The following is a 21,209-nucleotide window of genomic DNA, read 5'->3' on the forward strand; positions in this document are numbered from 1 at the left end:
TTTTTAGAGGAACTTTCACTCAGTTTTCTATAGCAACTTGCACCGTATCATATTCTCACTAATGGTGTACAACAGTTCCAGTTTCTCTACATTTGCCAAGTCTTGTCTATTTTTATATGATCATCGCCATCCTAACAGGTGTGAGATGTTATCTCATTGTGATGTTGGCTTGCATTTCCTTAATAACCAGGGTTGGGTATATTTTCATATACCTGTTGGCCATTTGTATGTCTTCTTTGGTAAATGTCTGTTCAACAATTTTAACAATGTTAAGTCTTTCAATCTGTGGACATGGAATGTCTTTCCATTTGTTTGTGTCTTGTTTAATTTCTTTCATCAATACTTTATAATTTTCAGAGTACAAGTATTTAACCTTAAATTTATCCCTAGGTATTTTATTGGTGTGTGTGTGTGTGTGTGTGTGTGTGTGATTTCAAATGGGGTTATTTTCTTAATTTTCCTCTTAGATAAGGAAGGTTTTATTTTCATTTTATTTTTTTGTATGTTGATCTTGTGTCCTGAAACTTTACTGAATTTCTTTTGTGTGTGTATGTAAAATCTTTAGGTTTTCTACATATGAGATCACATCATCAAACAAATACAATTTTTCTTCTTCCTTTCTGACTTGAATGCCTTTTATTTCATTTTCTTATCTAATTGCTCTGGCTAGAACTTGCTGTCCTACATTGAATAGAACTGGTGAGATTGGGCATCCTTGCTTTGTTCCTGATCTAAGAGGAAAAGCTTTCAGTTTTTCACTGTTGAATACAATGTTATTTTCATAAATAACATTTCATAAATAGCCTTTTATTATTTTGAGGTAATTTCCTTCTATTCCTAGTTTGTTGACAGTTGTTATGAAAGTATGTTGAATTTTGCAAATTCTTTCTCTATTATTCAGATGACCATGTGATTTTTATCCTCTACACTGTTAATGTGGTTTATAAAATTAATTAATTTTTGTGCATTAAACCATGCTAGCACTGCAGAGATAATCTAACTTGGTCTTGATGTAAAATAATTTTACATTTTTTGGATTACATTGGATTTGGTTTACTGGTATTTTGTTGAGAATTTGTGTCTGTATTCATGAGGGCTTTTGACTTGTAGTTTTCTTGTGGACTGTGTGTATGGCTTTTAAATCAGTGTAATGATGGCCTCGTAAAATAGTTTGGAAATGTTCCCTCCTGTTTAATGTTTTTTTGGGACAGTGTGGGAAAGATTGTTGTAATTCTTACTTAGGTGTTTGGGAGAGTTCATCAGTGATGTCATTTGGTTTTAGGCTTCTCTTTGTTATGAAGTTTTGATTACTGATTTAGAGTCCATACTAGTTGTAGGTTTGTTCAGATTTTCTGTTTCTTCATGATTCGGTTTTGGTAGGTCATATGTTTCTAAGAACGTGCCCATTTTCTATGATATCCAGTTGTTGGTGTACAATTATTAATAGTATTCTCTTTTGATCTTTGCTTTCATATCTGATTTTATTTATTTGTGTCTTCTCTTTTTTCTTAATCTACCTGGGGGTTTGTCAATTTTGTTTATCAAGTTGTTCAAAGAAACAACTCTTAGTTTCATGATTTTTTTCTATTGTTTTCTTAGTTTTTTACTTTTTATTTTCTTTATTTCTTCTCTGACCTTTGTTATTTCTCTCTTTCTGATACTTTGACCTTAGTTTATTCTTCTATTCTTAGTTCTTTGATTTGTGAAGTTAGTTTATGGATTTGAGATCTTCTTTTCTTCAAATATGTGTTTACCAACACATAGATCAATGGATCACATAGATTACAGACACCTAGATCAATGGCGCAAAATGGAGAACACAGAAATAAACCCACAATTATATGGTCAATTAATCAATGACCACAGAGGCAAGAATACACAATGGGGAAAAGACAATCTGTTCTTTAAATATCTGGTAGAATTCTCCTGGGAAGCCATCTGACCCTGGACATTTCTATGTTGGGAGGTTTTTACTTACTGATTAAATTTCTTTACTGGTTATAGGTGTGTTCAAATTTTCTATTTCTTCCCGTTTCAGCTTTGGTAGTTTGTATATTTCTAGGGACTTAACCCATTTCTTCCAAAGAGCCCAGTTTGTTGGCATATAAATTTTCATAATATTCTCTTATGATTGTTTGTATTTCTGTGGTGTTGGTTGTGATCTCTTCTCTTTCATTCATGATTTTAATTATCTGAGTCCTCTTTTTTTTTTTTTCATATGTCTGGCTAGGGGGTTACCAATTTCATAAATTCTTTACAAGAAACAGCTCTTAGTTTTGTTGATCTATTCTACTAGGTTTTTTTATGTTTCTATATCATTTATTTCATCTTTAATTTTTATTATTTCCATTTTTCTCCTGGCTTTATGCTTTATTTGCTCTTCCTTTTCTTGTATAAGGTTAGGTTAACAATTTGGACTTTTCTTTTTTCTTGTTACAGGCCTGTATTGCAATCTACTTTGCTCTTAGGACACCTTTGTTTTATATCAAAGGGTTTGGACTGTCATGTTTCCATATTCATTTGCTTCCATGTATTTTTTTTTTTAATTTTTTTTAATGTTTATTTATTTTTGAGACAGAGACAGAGCATGAATGGGGGAGGGGCAGAGAGAGAGAGGGAGACACAGAATCCGAAACAGGCTCCAGGCTCTGAGCCATCAGCCCAGAGCCCGACGCGGGGCTCGAACTCACGGACTACGAGATTGTGACCCGAGCTGAAGTCGGACACTTAACTGACTGAGCCACCCAGGCGCCCCTGCTTCCATGTATTTCTTAACTTCTTCTTTAATTTCCTGGTTAACCCATTCATTCTTTAGTATGATGCTCTTTGACCTCAATGTATTCCTGGTCTTTCCGAATTTTTTCTTGTGGTTGACTTCAAGTTTAATAGAATTGTGGTTGGAAAATATGCATGGTATGATTTCAGTCTTTTTGTAGATGTTGAGTGCTGATTTGTGACTCAGTACATGATCTGTTCTGGAGAATGTTCCATGTGTACTTGAAAAAAATGTATATTCTGCTGCTTTAGAATGAAATGTTCTGGGGGCACCTGGGTGGCTCAGTTGGTTAAGTGTCCGACTTCAGCTCAGGTCGTGATCTCACAGTTAGTGGGTTCGAGCCCAGCGTTGGACTCTGCTGACAGCTCAGAGCCTGGAGCCTGCTTCTGATTCTGTGTCTCCTCTCTCTCTGCCCCTCCCCAGCTCTCTCTCTCTCTCAAATAAATAAACATTAAAAAAATTTAGAGTGGAATGTTCTGAATATATATGTTGAGTCCATCTGGTCAAATTTATTATTCAAAGCATTGTTTCCTCGTTGATTTTCTGCTTAGATGATCTGTCCATTTCTGTAGGTGGAGTGTTAAAGTCCCCTACTATTATTTTATTATTATCAATGAGTCTCTTTTTGTTTGTCATTATTTCATTTCTATATTTGGGTACTTTCTAGTTGAGGGCATAAATATATACAATTGTTAGATCTTCCTGATGGATAGATTTCTTAACTATGATATAGTTCCCTTCTTCATCTCTTGTTACAGATTCAACTTAAAATCTAGTTTGTCTGATATAAGTATGGCTACTCTAGATTTCTTTTAGTGTCCGTTAGCATGACAGACATCATGGTTGCATCCCTTCAATTTCAATCTGCAGGTGTCTTTAGGTCTAAAATGAGTCTCTTGTAGACAACATATAGATAGTTATTTTTTATCCATTCACATACCCTATAGCTTTTATTGGAGCATTTAGTCCATTTACATTCAGAGTGATTATTGATAGATATAAATTTAGTGCCATTGTGTTACCTGTAAAGTTGGTGTTTCTGGTGATGTCCTCTGTTCCTCTAGTCTTTGTTGCTTTTGATCTTTCTTTCCCACACAAAGAGTCCCCTTCAATATTTCTTGCAGATCTGGTTTAATGGTGACAAACTCCTTTAGTTTTTATTTATCTGGGAAACTATTCTCTCTCCTTCTATTCCGAATGACCGCCTTGTGGAATAAAGTATTCTTGGCTGAAGATTTTCCCATTCAGCATGTTGAATACGTCTTGTCACTCCTTTCTGGCCTGCCATGTTTCTGTGGATAGATCTGCTATGAACCTGATATGTTTTCCCTTGTAGGTTAAGGACTTTTTTTTTTTAACCTTGCTGCTTTCAGGATTCTTTCCTTGTCTGTGTATTTTGTTGATTTGACTATGATATATCTTGGTGTGGGCCAGCTTTTATTGAATTTGATGGGAGTTCTCTGTGCCTCTTGAATTTTGATGTCTATTTTCTTCCCAAGATTAGGTAGATTTTGAGCTATTATTTGCTTCTGCCTTCTTTCCCTCTCCTTTTGTGGGACTCCTATGATACGAATATTATTATGCTTTAAGGAGACACTGAGTTCCCTAAGTCTACATTCGTGATCCAATAATTTTCTTTCCCTCTTGTTTACAGCTTTATGATTTTCCATAATTTTGTCTTCTATATCACTGAATTGTTCTTCTGCTCTCTGCTTCATCCATCCTCATTGTCATTGTATCTAGTCAGTTTTGCACACAGTTGTAGTATTTTTTATTTTGGCCTGACTAGGTTTAGTTCTTTTATCTCTGCAGTAGGGGATTCTCTACAGTCTTCTATGCTTTTCTCAAGCCCAGCTAGTATCCTTATTACTATTTTTTTGTTTTTTGTTTTTTTGTTTTAGTTTGTTTTTAATTCTGGTTCAGGCATTTTACTTATATCAGTCTTGATTAAATCCCTGGCCATTACATCTTCCTGTTCTTTTTTGGGGGGTCACTTCCTCCACCTTGTCATTTTTTCTAGGTCATTGTTTTTTTTTGGTAATTGTTAGGAAAGCCTGTTATATTCCTGCTTCTGAGAGTAGTGGCTATATTAAGAAAAGGTCCAATACTTTCTTGGGTCTGGTGCTTCAGGAGGTGTTTCAGAGTGTGCACTCTGCTGTTGTGTTTTGGCTGCTCCTTCCCTTAGGTCAATCCTCTGCAGAGTTTCTCCTTGCCTGCAGTAGGGGTGTTTGGACCTCGTCCACTGTGTGGCAAGTTTTAAGTAGGTGTGTTTGGTCTGCTTGTTAAAAGAAGCTAGATTCTATTCCCCCTAGAGCTGAAGCTTTGCAGCACTCTCTGTTTGGTGTGTGCACTTGGTGTGTGCAAGGTGTTTGTGCTGGTCTTCTGGGAGAGATACACAGACTTGCCCTAGTAGACATGTGCCTGCAGGGTGCAGTGGGGTGGGGCTTGGTGTAAGCAGGCTATGGCTTCCACTGTGAGATGCTGTTGCTCGTTGACCTGGTCAGTGCTATTGGATGTGGGGTAAATGGCTTCACTCTACTGTCTAGTTTCTGGAGTGGTAGTTTGTGCCTGCCACTCTTCAGGAAGCCCTCATAGAAGAGCAAACAATCACCCCTCATGTGTCCCTGGCCTCTGTCAGATCCTTGCCTTTACCCTGTCTGTGTCTGAGCTGTATGCCTGCCAGGTGGCACAGTATTCCTGTGATTTATCTCAGGTGTGTATCTGTTTTTTAAAACTTTGGATTTGGGGGAACTATGTGGCACAGTTCCACACTGATCTCTGGGGAAGGTCTCACCACACTGTGCTAGTTTACCCTCGTGCTAGTTTACCCCATAAAGGGAGTTGCATGACCATGCAGTGGTTTAGAATTTATGGTAAAGCATAACAAAAAGCTGGCACCAGGGTTTGCTTCTTTCAGCTGATGTCTCTGTCCCTGTACTACTCAATAGAGCAGTACTTTGACACTGCCAGTTCTTTTGCCCCCAGAGAGGCAGTGCCACCCCTCCTAAATGCACTCCAAGAAGGGGAACTGTTTCTCCCTATGTGACCCAGGGATCCTCAGACCATGCTTTCCCTTCCAGGTCTCTGTCTTCGATCCCCACTGGAGCACTAAAAGCCTCTTAGGCATGACCCCAGTGATTTCAGGGACTTCTAATACTTCAGACTTTGTACTCTACTGTTTATATAAGCTTGTGGCTGGCATTCAGCCTCTCTCCCTTTCCTAGTCAGTGGTTTTGGGGAAGAATTTTTCTTGTGCAGTCCCCTATGTGTGCTTTCTTTCCTCCTGTCCCCTCCCTTCTCCTCCCCTCCCATCCCCTCCCCTCCTCTCCCCTGCCTTCCCCTCCCCTCCCCTCCCCTCCCCTCCCCTCCCCTGTCCTGTCCTGTCCTATGATCAGGGCTCTCCCCTTTGCCACACCTGCTGTTCTTTTCTCCCCCAAATCAACTCTTTGCAGTTCCTACCTTCCACGATGTGGCTGTTTTTCTCCCTTTAGATGTTGAGTTTGTTCTCTCAATTTGAGTTCTTGGGTGTTCAGAATGGGTGTTGATATTTATCTGGCTGTGTTTGAGGTATGAGGCAAGCTTAGAGTCCCTCTTACTCCAGGATCTCAACTCCTTTCTCTGTTTGGTACTTTTAAAAAACATTTTCTGTCTCTGAAAATTGTAGTTGAAATTGTCAATTTGTTCGTGAGTTGTCCTCTTGACCTCAGTGAACATTTTAAATTCTCTGTGAGGTAAATTATTTAATTTTATTTAATTACCATCCATTTCTGGAGATATCTTTTTCCTTTATTTGAAATTTCTTTTCCTGATTACTCATTTATTTGACTCTCTGTTTTGGTATCTGCTCATTAGACAAAAGTAGTTGCTTTGCCCAATCTTCACTGACAGGCCTTGTACAGAAAAGTATCTCAACAAGTCATCCTGTCCAATCATTTGGGGGGCCTCTACCGAATCTTTTTCTCTCCAGGGGGAAACATGCATCTGTGCTTTTTCCTGCTCTGTGTTGATCAGGAGAGAGGATTAGTAGCATCTACCCTCACAAGCTGCCGCCTGTATTCTCACCCAAGCAACTATATTGTGCTTGGCCCATCTGTGTTCCAGGATTGGTGAGAAAGATGCCAGTTCTTTTGGCAGTTTTGGTGAAGTAGGGAAACTACATGTATGGATCAACTTTTCCCTTCCTCAAGGAGAAGCAGAGCTGGCATCTTTTTGTCCACTTATTGTGTGCTTAGTGGGGACATGGGGGAGAAACCCATGGTGTCTACTAGCCCAAGTCTCTATCTCCATTGTTGCCTGGATGGCCAGATTGTGCTGAACCTATTAGAGCTCCAAGACCGGTGAAATGGGTTCTAGTTCTTTAGGTAGCCCCTTCAGAAAAATTGGGGCTCTAGACATGAGGACAAACCTGTTTCATGCTCTGGGTTAGGCTGGGAGCTAGAGGGCCGTTTTGTGATCATATAGCAGTGCTCTGGGGCAGTATCCCTATTGAAAGGGGATACCAAATCTCTATATTGGCTTTGGTGAGTCTAATTTTGCATTTTCCCAGAGTGTGCCCCTATACACTTTTTAATTAGTTTAATTAGCTTTTTAATTAGTTTCAGATTTCTTATAAAAGAAATTTGTCTGTGAATTGTTGCTGAATTCATTTGTTTTTGAAGGGGTGGGGGGTGGGGGTCGAAGGTTTCCTACTCTGCTATCTTCCTGACCAGAATTTTAACTTTTATTTCTTTGAATACTTTTCAGCCCTATATTCTTTCTGTTCTTTTCCTCAGATTCTGATATTTATTTTAGATCTTTTGTTATCGTTCCACGGGTCCTTGGGGCTCTGTTTATTTTCTTAGTTCATTTGTCTCTGTTATATATATTGAGTAAATTCTATTGATCTCTTTTCAAGTTCACTGATTCTATCCCTTGCCATCTCCACTTTACTTATCAGTCTATCAAATATGTTTTTTGTAGATTTGTTTATTCTATTTTTTAGTTCTAATATTTTTTTACCTGTTTTTATGGCTTCCATTTATTTTCTGATATTTTCTGTTCTTTAATTTTTTTCAAGATTATTTGTGTTTACTGAAGCAATACTATCTATCACAGCTACTTTAAAATCTTCATTAGTTCCAACATGTGGCTTATCTCAATATTGTTATCAGTTGGTTTTCTTTTCCCATTCTTGTGATTTTTATGGTTCTTGGTGTAATGTGTGATTTTTGGTTGTGTCCTTGACATTCAAATCTATTGTTAAGAGACAGTAACCCAAGTTTAGATTTAGTGTGGTTTGTTGTGCCAATGACAATTTCACTTTTGAGGTGCTTTTAATGTTACTCTATTGTGCTTCAGAAGCTCCTACTGGATCTCTGCTGATACAGCCTATAGTGGTAAAAGGTACTTTCCTGGGCCACTTTGTATTACTAGGTGGGGTTGGATGATGAAGGTCCCATGGGATAGAGAGCATTTACTCTGGCTCTTCTCTAGCACTGTCAGTGCACTTCTCACTCTGATAGTGCCCCTGGGTGAGGAAAGTTCCTATCTGGAAATTCTTGTCCTTTGTGTTGGGGGTGTTGAGCATTATTTCATGAGGCTCATTTTCTCCCACTGGTGCAAAGCCAGGAGCTACAGAGACTGAATTGCTTTCTGCTGCTGGGTAGAGGATTTGGACATTGTTTGTATTCCACCTTTTTGTAAGGGCTTGTAGCATAGTCTGTTGGAACTAGTGCAGACAGAGGTGGCTGCTGCTGTTCCTTAGCATGGGGCAGGGTATGCCCTGCCACTGTCAGTGGGTGGGGAATAGGAGTTAAGCCTAGTTTTGAGAAAAAGTGAATGGTTACCGATGGACATGTATATCTGGGAGCTAATACATTATAAACAAATTTATGGTAGAGAATGTGATGATACTTTTCATTGCACAACATTAACAAAGGAACAGGATTGACTCTAGTTATCACTAGATTTTTAAGGGAAGAAAAGGGAATATTCACTGAATGAGAATATTAGGGGAGATCCTGGGAAGACTAATGCTGTGAACATCTAGAGGGAGAAGAGCTTGAACTAGTGATGGTGAGCTATATAGATTAAATAATATGGTGAGATATTAAAGAGAAATAAAACTGAAGAAATCTCAGTTAACATGCTTTTGGGTAACTTGGAAAAAAGAAGTGAAATGTTCACATTTGAAGTCACATTGATGCCGCTAATTACATTAAATTAGCAGCTATAGATTATACATTCAAGAAATGTCAAATATACTCAAATAAAAAAACTTAAATAACCTGACAAAAAGAGAAAAGCTCCAGCTGAATTATTAAAAATAATACTGTAAAAACTAAGATCATGACACAGAATCAAGATTAAAAATACAATGATCATATTTGAAAGAATAAAAGTTTACAAGTTAGAAAAAATCAAGAAAAAACGTGGCTGAGAAAGAAAAGACACAGATAAGAAAGTTATTCATCAAAAATTAAATATTCTAGCAATAAGTTATTTTGGGGGAGGACAGAAGTAATGATTATTTATAATCTAAAGAGGGTTAAAAGAGATTGTGCATAGATAACAAGGAAATGGAATGCCTGGTAAATAATATTATGGTGATGACTAAATCTGAATGTTTGATGATGTCTAGGACATAAGGTAAACCTAAAACTTTATTTACAAATCACTCATAAATGTATCTTCATATGCTTCTGTTTAGGGCCATTGCTTTTATCAAGGATACACCGCAGAGATTCCAAAATCAGTTGTGACACTTAGCACTTGTTCTGGACTCAGGTACTGGCATATTCCAGAGATGTACATGATTGACAATCTTGTGTGATCCTTTAATTTTTAGAAACATCTTAAAGGATAGAGTGAAGGCAAAGAAAATAGACTTTGATTGTGTTTCTGCTCATATACTTTTCTTTTCTCCCCCTCTCTTGTCATTTTTCCTTTTCTCCTTGTCTCTGTCCCAGGCTGCAGTCTTAAAATTTATGCAGGAACCACCCCCACCCCCAGTATGAAGAATATTCACATTCCTCAGCCACACTAAAACCACAATGAATCCTAAATGGCATAGTAGACAGAAAAGGTATAAAATAAGGTTTGAAAGTCTGTCCATGTAAGAAGGGATGATTCTTAGACATCAGACTGCAAAGACAACTGTTAAATTTCTATAAAATGTTATTTAATGGTGATTTACATTTCTTAGTGGGGAGTCTATATTATCTTTTTATTGCTTTTTTGTGTGTTTAAATATCTAGGGGATTATTGCAGTTGGAGAATGTCAGCTATGGCATTGAACCATTGGAATCTGCAGTTGCATATGAGCATATGCTTTATCAAATAAATAATGATAAAGTTGATTTTTCTCCCTTACAAGAAAATTATTCTATCACCCAATTGGCAGATCAATCCTACAGGATTCTTGTGAAATCAGAAGTAAGTAACCCCTTTTATGAAATCTTCATTGTGTTACTTCTAGTAAATTTATTCATGCTGGTAATTGACTATATTAAAACCTTCTGTTGTAAGATATTTATTTTTAAATATATTTTGATGTTTAGTCAGATAATATTTACAAACTGTAATAGGTATAAACACACATAATTTAAAAATCAAAGTACTCACATTTCCCTAATTGAAAGTGTATTTCATGCATATAAACATAGTTTCATTGTCACTGAATTTGCATACTACTAATATAATGATATCCAAATCTGCTGATTATTAATTTGTCTGCATTTTTCTTACCAGCACATTTTTCTTTATTATTTTTATTAAAAATTTAAAATTAGAACAGAGAGAAAAAAACTGTCCCAAAGGTCATCATCTCAAAATAGTGCTAGAAGTTTGGATTATCTGTTCTAATTATTTTTATATATCTAGTTATAAATGTAGATTTATAAATATATAGATAATTTTTAAACAAAAAATTATATAACCACAAATGCTTTGAAATTTCCTTTTTGCTATCAAAAGGAAAATACACATTATATCACATTTATTATTATTTACAATTAAATATTTGGGTTAACATCTATTAAAATATTAAACATATGCATATGTAAGGATAATAAGAATGGACCCTCATGTTATTTTCTAAAGATAAATGCAGTTGTGGAATCCATTATCATCATTTTGATGTATGCTATTTTATAGTTGTCATATATGTGCATAAACTTGAAATGTATATATTTTAGAAATATATGCCATTTTTGCATATTTATATTTTTAAATTAAGTAATCCATCTGCATGAGTCTACAATAGTTTTGAACAATTACACTTTGATTATAAATGCTCACATTTAAGGTAGGCATATTTCCAAAGGCTTTTTCATGTGTGTGTGTGTGTGTGTGTGTGTGTATGCATATATATATATACATATATATACACATATATTTGTATATATAGGATATATATGTATATATCCTAACTTTTCATATATATATATGTATATACAGGGTTTATATAGGATATATATGTGTATATCCTAACTTTACATATATATGTACTTTTCATATATATATATGTATATGTATACTTTTCATATATATATATGCTTTTCATATATATATATGCTTTTCATATATATATATATATACTTTTCATATATATATGTGTGTGTGTGTGTGTGTGTGTGTGTGTACATGTCTGTGTGTATATACATCCTAACTTCCTCCTTAAAAATGTTTATACAACTTTACTTTTATCATCATGGTTAAATAAATGAATCTCTGTCCACATATTCTCATCATAATTGGATATCACACCGAAGACAAGCAAAACAAAATAGTTATGAATGAAACCTGAACTGAATTTATAAGGAACTCCATCTCCCTGTTGCTTTAATTTGCTTTTGTTTATTTTGACAAAGTTAGTAGTATGAATACAGATTGATAAAACTGTACTTCCAGAAGCTTAAAAAATGATGAAGTATAAACATATATAGAGATGAAAATTTCATTTTTGGTGAAACTAAGAAATGACCCCAAACTTTATGCTAGCTCTGGAAACTGTCTGAATGTTGTAATACAACATTAGACACAATTAAGACAATTTTCACCACTGAAATAGAGCACTATCACATATGTAAGTTGGAAAGCTTTAAAAGATTCCATGAATACTTTTCTGTGGCAGAAGAAGAACCTGAAGGGATGGACATAACTTTGGAAAAGACAAATAACAACACTTGAGGCCATCAACCACTTGACAGAGATTAGACAAGATAGAGGTAACATACAGTCCCAGCTGCCTTGGCTTGAATTCCAAGTCTGTTAGTTTTAGCGACAAGAACTTGGGAAAGTAACATAAGCTTTATGTGTTTAAAATTTATTATCTGTAAAAAAAAAAAAATAAAGGTAAACATAATACCTAGCTCATACAGTTATTTCAAAGACTAAGTTTATAAATGGAAATTACTTAGCATAGTGTGTGGACAAATGAAAAAGTGATCAATAAATATTATTGTTACTGCTATTCATATTTGCTCACAATATTTTCTAATGTAGTGGATAAGGTAATTGGGGGTAATTATATAAAACTAGGGTACAGAACAAATGTAATGATCAAGTAAAATAGAGACAGAAATTTCAGAACTTAAGAAGAAACCAGGGATATCATTGCAGGATTGGAGATAAGTGATTAATTGTTATGTGTTTGTGAAATTTATATCTTTCATGAAGTAACTCAATTGCTTTTTATCCTGAATTTGATAGGCTTAGATCTATAGGTTTAGTTAAGTTTGTTTTCACATGACTAGTGCTTTTACAAGCACAGATATACAAAATAACTATCTTCAATGTATCAGATTTTAAAAAGGAACAGAAAATATTATAAAACCTTATGTTTTAGGTATATTTTTATATTTTTGAAAGTAAACAGAAATGAACTCATAAACAAGGTAAATACCTTCACTATAACCAGAGTTGAAAAGTAGAATAAAAACCAAACAATATGGTAAAGGGCTTATTTGTTAAAAGCATTTTGGGCACATGTTTTACCCCTGTTCCTTCCTTAAACCCCCCCCTACAATTAAAAGTGATTTTTAAAATGACAAAAAGACATACAAACACAAAAAGAACAGGAAAGGAATAATAATCAAAATTGAATAGCTCATTTAAAAATCTAACTCCTTGAGGCACCTGGGTGGCTCAGTTGAGTAAGCATCCTACTTCAGGTCATGATCTCAACGTTCTGGGTTCCCATGTCCAACTTTGTGCTGACAGCGTGGAGCCTGCTTCGGATTCTCTGTCTCCTTCTCTCTCTGCCCCTCCTCCACTAGCATGCATGCTCTTTCAAAAATAAACACACATTAAAAGAAAATCTTAGGGGCGCCCAGGTGGCTCAGTGGGTTGAGCGTCTGACTTCGGTTCAGGTCATGATCTCGCAGTTCGTGAGTTTGAGCCCTGAGTCAGCACAGAGCTGACAGCTCAGAACCTGGAGCCTGCTTCAGATTCTGTGTCTCTCTCTCTGTGCCCCATCCCCACTCATGCTCTGTCTCTGTCTTAAAAATTGGGGCGCCTGGGTGGCGCAGTCAGTTAAGCATCCGACTTCAGCCAGGTCACGATCTCGCGGTCCGTGAGTTCAAGCCCCGCGTCAGGCTCTGGGCTGATGGCTCGGAGCCTGGAGCCTGTTTCCGATTCTGTGTCTCCCTCTCTCTCTCTCTGCCCCTCCCCCGTTCATGCTCTGTCTCTCTCTGTCCCAAAAATAAATAAAAAACGTTGAAAAAAAATAAAAATAAATAAATAAAACATTAAAAATAAATAAATATTAATCCTAAACAGGTAATTCGGATAGGCTATAGAAAACTTGAAATATACAGCAGTACTTAAAAAAAAAAGTTTATTTATTTATTTTTGAGAGAGTGAGAGAACATGAGCAGGGGAGGAGCAGAGAGGGAGAGAGAGAATCCCAAGCAAGCTCCAAGCTGTCAGTGCAGAACCCGATGTGGGGCTTGATCTCATGGACCATGAGATCATAACCTGAGCCAAAATAAAGAGTTGGACGCTTAACTGACTGAGCCATGTAGGTACCCCCAATAATGAATATAGGTGTCTTGGCCCCCAAATCACCTATAAAAGTAGAGAAACAGACTGACTTTAGCCTTAACCAAATGAAGTGCTTATAAGATAGTGCAGTGTATATCTAGGATGTATAGAGTGACTTCTCTGGAAGGTATAAAAATCCCAACAATTTTTGTCTAGTCAAGTTGCCATTATAATATAAAAGCATTCATACTTTTTCAAGAATTTTAAGACTATAATATCTATGTGACTTTGAGGAAATCTGGCTTAAATCAGTACAGCAATACAAGAATGAAACAATTTAACAGATTTATGTAGAAAACCACAGGACGGTATCAGTAGTTCCAGAAATATCATTTGGCCAAATTCAACACCCATTCATGATAAACTAGGGAGTAGAAAACTTCCTTGATCTGTTTGTGCCCCCTCACATGAGCAAACAATAGGAAGACAGCTATCTGCAAACTAGGAAGAGTGTTTGTTGTTTAAGCAACCTCGTCTGGTATATTTGTTAAGAACCTGAACTGACTAAAACAGCCTATAAGATTAGGAATAATGCGAGACTGTCTGCCCTCACTATTTCCAGCCACTTTTTTTCCTAGAGTTACTAGAGAGTGCAACAGGAGAAAGAATGATAAAGGACATACTTTTTTGAAAGAAAAAAAAATTCTCTTTTTTTAAGTGACTTAACTCCATACATAGAAAATACTAAAGAATCTCCACCAAAGCTATCAGGACTAATAAGAGAGTCTGGGAGCACCTGCGTGGCTCAGTTGAGCGCCCGACTCTTGATTTGGGCTCAGGTCATGATCTCATGGTTCTTGAGTTCAGGCCCCACATTGGGCTCTGCACTGAGGGTGCGGAGCCTGCTTGGGACTCTTTCTCCCTCTGTCTTCCCCTCCCCCACTCATGTGCCTGTGTGTGCATGCGCTGTCTCTCATGATAAATAAATAAACTTTTTAAAAAAAGAGAGTCTAGCAAAGTCACAGGAAAGAAAGAAATTGATGTTGTTGTTTATTTTCCTCAAATTGATCTGTAAATTCAGTGTAATCCCAATCAAAATTTCAGAAAACATTTTGTGGAAATTGGGTCTCAAATGCATAAGGAGAGATATAAGTAACCTAGAATAATCACACAGTTTTAAACAGAACAAGATGAAAGACTTAACATTACTTTTTCTTAAAGGGCCAGAGTGTAAATGTGTTAGGTTTGTGGGGCAGATGGTTTGTTGCAAGTTATAACACTGAGTGTTTTTGCAAGAAAACAGCGTCTGTAGAGGATATATAAACAAATGGGTATGCCTAGGTTACAATAAAACATATATATTTTTTTGTAAAACAGGTGTCTGTATCTCGGACCATAGTTTGCTGACCCCTGGTATAGAGGTGCATATTGTGTTAGTGATATAAATGTAGGTATATAGGTCAGTAGATCAGAATAGAGCAGAAATAGACCCACACGCTATTGGCTGATTGATTTTCCACAAGGGTGCTAAGGACTCTGAAAAACTAAAGAATACTCCCTTCAACAAGCAGTGCTAAAAGACTGGATATTCACATGAAATAAAATGAATTTTGGCCCCTATTCAGAAAAATTGAATTAAAGCATAGACTTAATTAAAAGTCAAAGCTAAACATAAAATTTCTGGTAGGGAATTTAGGAGAAACTAAATTAATGAGCAGTAAGCCTGTGAAAGATGGTCAGTATCATTCAACATCAGGGAATTGCAAATTAAAACATAAATGAGATTTCAGTATGGACCAACAGGAATGAATACAATGAAGAAGATGGATAATATCAAATACAGGCAAAAATGTGGAGTAATTGGCACTCTTTTTTAGTTCTTGATAAAATGCAGAATAATCAAACTGCTTTAGAAAGCAATCTGGCACTTTGGCATTATATTACACATCCACACTTACCATATGACTTAGGTATTCCACTTTTAAGATTTTCCGAGAAAAAGTAAAGAACATACTTGCACAAAGACCTCTATGTGGATATTCATAGCAGCTTTATATATAATAGCTAAAATGTCTAAATAATCCAAGTGATCAACAGGTAGATGTATTAACAAATTGGGATATATTTCTAAAATGGCATACTATTTTAATAAACACTAATGCATTAATAATCACAACATAATGGATAAATGCTGAGTGAAAGAAGCCAGATGTAAAAAAGTATGTGACATATGATTCCAGTTTTATGAAATTCTAGAATAGATTATTCTACCCTATGGTGAGAGAAAGCAGATGATTGATTGCCTTGAGCCATATTGGGCTCTGATGGAAACGCTTTTTATTTTATTTATAGAAATGGATACATGGGTGGTGTATCCATTAATATCAATTGATAGAACTGTGATCAAGCTAACATAATTAGTTAAATGTACAAAAATAATGAGTAATTAAAGGCAGTGTTTTGGGGAAAGATGATGGGAGTTTATTTAGCTTGAAGGTTTGAGGAGGGTCTAAGACAAAGGTTTAGAGTGAAGCGAAACATGGGTTGTCCATCATGAGGATCTTAATTATAAAGAATATAAGATAGAAGCTTTCGTTTTATTCCTAAAATTTGTGTTTGGAATGTCACCTGCTTTTTATTCAGTGGCGTCCATTGTCTTATTTTCCTATTACCAATATCTATATCTTTATGTATCTGTAGTTTCTTTCTTTCTTTCTTTCTTTCTTTCTTTCTTTCTTTCTTTCTTTCTTTCTTCCTCCATGTGTATATAGATACATATATAATGTGCACGATAATAATATATTTTTAATATTTTTTTATTTATTTTCATGTTTTATTTAATTCATGTCCTCTGTTTTGCAGAAAGATTCGGAAGCATTATTGAACAGATTTCTCAAAATACAAATCATTATGGATAAGGCCTTGGTATGCATTATTGATATATAATAGCTTTGTTTTGTGTTTATATTTAATGGGAATGTGAAAAAGAAAATTCTCCTTGTCTTAAATACAGATATATTTTACTCTTTGAAATATGTATCTTAGTGTAGCAGGACATAAATGTTGTCAGTTGCCTTTGGATTAACATGGGGGACTAATATTTACCGTGTTAACTTACAAATATAGAATTCTAGCAATAATATATAATTTGTATGTATGGAAGTGTTCTACTATACTATAACCTATTCGATTATAACTAGTTGCATATACTTCTGGATCCACTCCAAATTGTGAGGACACTCTTCCAGAAATTAATTTCCATTTTAAAATAAGCTATTTAGTTTATTATAAATGGGAGATCCCTGTTATTAAAAATTATCTTTTATAAGATTATTTTATGCTTTACAATTTCTTGGATTCTCTGGCAGAAATTCTATATTCTAAAAATGGGAAGAATTATCCATTGGAATATTCATTTAGTTAGGGAAATTTTTATTTATATATAATCAGCAAAGCCATTATGGGTGGCAACTAAGAAATCTTATGTTTTCATTATTACTGATATTTTTATATAAGGTTTATCAAGTGCCATAATGTTGAAAATTAGATCTTGTTGATAAAAGGCAATATTTAGATCTTTAAATAATTTTTATAAAAATAATAGGAAAGAATAGGCAGACAAAATAATAAAGAGAAAAGCACATATAATTTTATTACCAGGAGATAAATTTTATGCACATTTTCTGTTTTTAATATACATACATGTATATATATGTTCTTATACCTTTGTCTTACATATGCTATTTTTTTTAATTTTTTTTTCAACGTTTATTTATTTTTGGGACAGAGAGAGACAGAGCATGAACGGGGGAGGGGCAGAGAGAGAGGGAGACACAGAATCGGAAACAGGCTCCAGGCTCCGAGCCATCAGCCCAGAGCCCGACGCGGGGCTTGAACTCACGGACCGCGAGATCGTGACCTGGCTGAAGTCGGATGCTTAACCGACTGCGCCACCCAGGCGCCCCTTACATATGCTATTTTGTAAATTATTTTGTTTTTCCACATATTAAATATATTAATTTAATTTTAACACTTATATAGTATCTGATTAATATATTTAATATAATTTAATGTATTTTACTGGCTAATGCCCTTTGGGGGCATTTAGATTTAGATTTTTGTTATTGTTACATAGGGAATAATACTATTTGTCCTAAAACCAGTATCATAAGCATTGGAATTATGTTTTGTCATAGCTCTCCCCATGAGGTTGCTAATATTAAATATAGACAGCCTACTTTTCTCTCTCCACTTAGCTGGATACCTTCTTACCATTCCAATAACAACAGAAGGAATTTTCAGTGCAAATGTTGTCATGCAAAAACAACAATAAAGAACTCCAGAGTTCTTTATAATATCCTATGAATAGTATTCCTTCTTTTTTGTATTCGGTTTATCTGTCTTAAATTTTCAAGTATGACTTTGTAAACTGATTTTTTTAGATAATCCCTGCCTTTTCATTATACATTTAGTTGATTTAAGTTTTATCAAAAATACTAATACTGTGGGTGTAGGTTAAGTACTACTATGCTATTAGTATTGTTTGTCTTATTAGTTATTTGCTTCTCTGTTCCTCCTTTGCTACCCTTGGGTTAATGGGGTATTTTTTAGCTTTTATCTTTATCTCCTATATTATATTTTGCTGCTGTACCTTTTTATCTCTCACATCTTACCCCATTGGTTTCTTGAGTGGTTCCAATTAACATACTTGTCACAATCTAGAATTAATGTTATACCCATTCACATATAATGTAAGAGGTTTATAAAAATAAAGTTACGTGGATATTATCCCCTTAACGGATATAACATTTGTGGATATCTACTTGTGTTCAGTATGTTGCTTTTTTGTTTTGTTGATGATTTCTTTATGCAAAAGCTTTTTATTTTGATATAGTTCCAATAGTTTATTTTTGCTTTTGTCTCCCTTGCCTCAAGAGACCTATCTAGAAAAATGTTGCTACAGCCAATGACGGAGAAATTGCTGCCTGTGTTGTCTTCCAGGATTTTTATGGTTTCAAGGCTTACGTTTACGTCTTTAATCTGTTTTGAGTTTATTTCTGTGTATAGTGTTTAGAAAGTGGTCCAGTTTTATCCTTTTACACATAGCTGTCTGTTTTTTGCAGCATCATTTATTGAAGAGATTGTCTTTTCCCCATTGTGCATTCTTGCTTCTGTTGTCATTGATTAATTAACCATATAATTGTGGGTTTATTTCTGGGCTCTCCATTCTGTTCCACTGATCTATGTGCCTATTTTTGTGCCAGTACCATACTGTTTTGATTACTACGGCTTTATAATATATGTATCTTGAAATATTAAACCGTGTTACCTCCAGCTTTGTTCTTCTTTTCCAACATTGCTTTGGCTATTTGGGATCTTGTGTGGTTTCATTGTAAAGCCTTAAAAAATAATGAGGTCATGCTCTTTGTGACATAATGGATGGACCTAGAGGCTATTATGCTAAATGAAATAAGTCAGACTGGGAAAAAATACCATATGATTTTATTCATATGTGGAATCTATAAAAATAAATAAAAAGCAGAATTCAACACATGAACAATGAGAGCAAGCTGATGATTGCCAGAATAGAGGGAGTAGGGGATAGGTAAAATAGGTAAAGGAGAATGGGAGATACAGTCTTCTAGATATGGAATGAGTGTTATGAGAATAAAAGGCACAGTATAGCGTTAGGAATAAAGTCAATGATGTTGCAATAGCTTTGTGTGGTGACAGATTATAGCTACACTTATGATGAGCTTAGGGTAATGTTTACCCTTGTGGAATTAATATGTTGTACACCTGAAACTAATGTAACAGTCTGTGTCAACTACACTTAAAAAATTAATGAAAATAATTGTAAAAATAACCCTATGTGATGTTATTGTAATATATTTTACTTTGCTATGTGTTCTAAACTACACAATAGTTTATTCTTTTAAATATTCAATTGTTTAAGGAAATTAAGGAAATGAAAAAAGAATTTCATTTTCCCCCCATGTTTACCATTTTCAAAACTCTTTGTTCCTTCTTATAGGTCTCCGTTGCTGACATTTCTGTTTAGCCTGTTGATGAATTTGCTTCAGCTTTTGTTCATCTGCAATTATTTTTATTTTACTTCAACTCTTTAAATATTTTATTTTGAAATATTTTTAAATTTTCCAAAAAGTTGCAAGAATAAGAGTAATACAAAAAATACCTATACTCTATTTACTCAGATTTATCGTATCCCATTGATTGTATCCCATTATCACTTGTGCTGTATTTAAAAGTACATTGTAAATTGCATCATGAAACTTTTTTCAGTGTTCATTTACCTAGAATAAGATCATTATCTTATATAACCACAATCGAGTTATTCATGTAGGTAAAAATAACATCATTAAAATACTTTTTATTCAGTCTACTAAGTATGTGCATATACATATAATTAAAGCATTTCAGAGGTAATATGTGATTTTTGTTTCTTTGAATGAGGACAATTTCTTGAGTATTTTTATTATTATGGTACATTGTTTATATGGGGTATATAGTCATGTTTTCTTACTGTGTTGAAGAAAATGGTGGTGGCAGCATACTGTATCAGATAAAAATGACTTAGCATTTTAGTTAAGAGATTTGAGTCCTGGTTCCTATTGTTAGTAGTCATACAATCTTGGAACTTTAACTTTCAACCCTTAATTTCTGTATGTGTTAGGAAGAAGATAATCACAAACTTCTCATTTTATTATTATTAATGCATAAGCTCCCTAGGTTTAAGCCTAAAACTTACTAAGCACTTAATTCTGCTTTTTTTCCTTTCACTGAGGACTGCATTATTTTGACACTTATATCCATTTAAAACGTGCTGGTTTAGTAATTTTTAATAGTGAACAAAATTTGTCTTTCAGTTTGATTATATGGGCTCTGAAGTGCCAGGTACAGTTGAGAAAGTTGTCCATATCTTTGGTCTTATCAATGCTGTAAGTATGTTTCATTTAAATACTAAACATTCCTATTAATGCAGTAACATTGTTTGTATAAATAGTATTTACAATTTTATAAAATATATTCTTAACAACTAGTTTTATGCACTGATGAATCTCATCTCCAAAAATGAGTGAAGTGAATATATTATCATTATGTATAGAGATGTAACGTAATGCTTATGACTAATTAACACCTGTATGTGGTGTAACTTTTATTTTTAGATGTTTTCCCAGCTTAAAGTCACTGTTAAGATAACTTCTTTGGAGCTCTGGTCAGATCAAAATAAGATTTCAACTAATGGGGATGCTGATGAAGTACTACAAAGATTTGTGTCATGGAAAGAAAAAAGTTTATTTCAAAGGTCTCGTGATATGGCATACTTATTAATGTAAGTGCATTATTTGCATTGATATAGAATTTATAAAATTACCTCATATGTTAGTGATCGGAATTATATGCAAAATGTGTTATGGGTTATGACAAGACACCTCAAAAATCGTATGCA

At 34.8% G+C, this 21,209-nt stretch overlaps 1 protein-coding gene across 3 annotated transcripts in view; it reads left to right on the top strand.

Annotated features, from left to right (window-relative positions):
* The window catches only part of LOC122473252 (A disintegrin and metallopeptidase domain 3-like), a 117,393-nt gene that overhangs the window by 24,046 nt on the left and 72,138 nt on the right, over positions 1-21,209 (top strand). For all 3 annotated transcript variants that reach the window (XM_043563543.1, XM_043563533.1, XM_043563553.1), the window contains exons 5-9: positions 9,465-9,541; positions 10,012-10,189; positions 16,601-16,663; positions 20,626-20,697; positions 20,926-21,092. In XM_043563543.1, the coding sequence (XP_043419478.1) occupies positions 9,465-9,541; positions 10,012-10,189; positions 16,601-16,663; positions 20,626-20,697; positions 20,926-21,092 (557 nt within the window). The remainder of the gene's footprint in view (positions 1-9,464; positions 9,542-10,011; positions 10,190-16,600; positions 16,664-20,625; positions 20,698-20,925; positions 21,093-21,209) is intronic.

Source organism: Prionailurus bengalensis, chromosome B1 (genome assembly GCF_016509475.1).
Source record: "Prionailurus bengalensis isolate Pbe53 chromosome B1, Fcat_Pben_1.1_paternal_pri, whole genome shotgun sequence".
Taxonomy (NCBI): domain Eukaryota; kingdom Metazoa; phylum Chordata; class Mammalia; order Carnivora; family Felidae; genus Prionailurus; species Prionailurus bengalensis.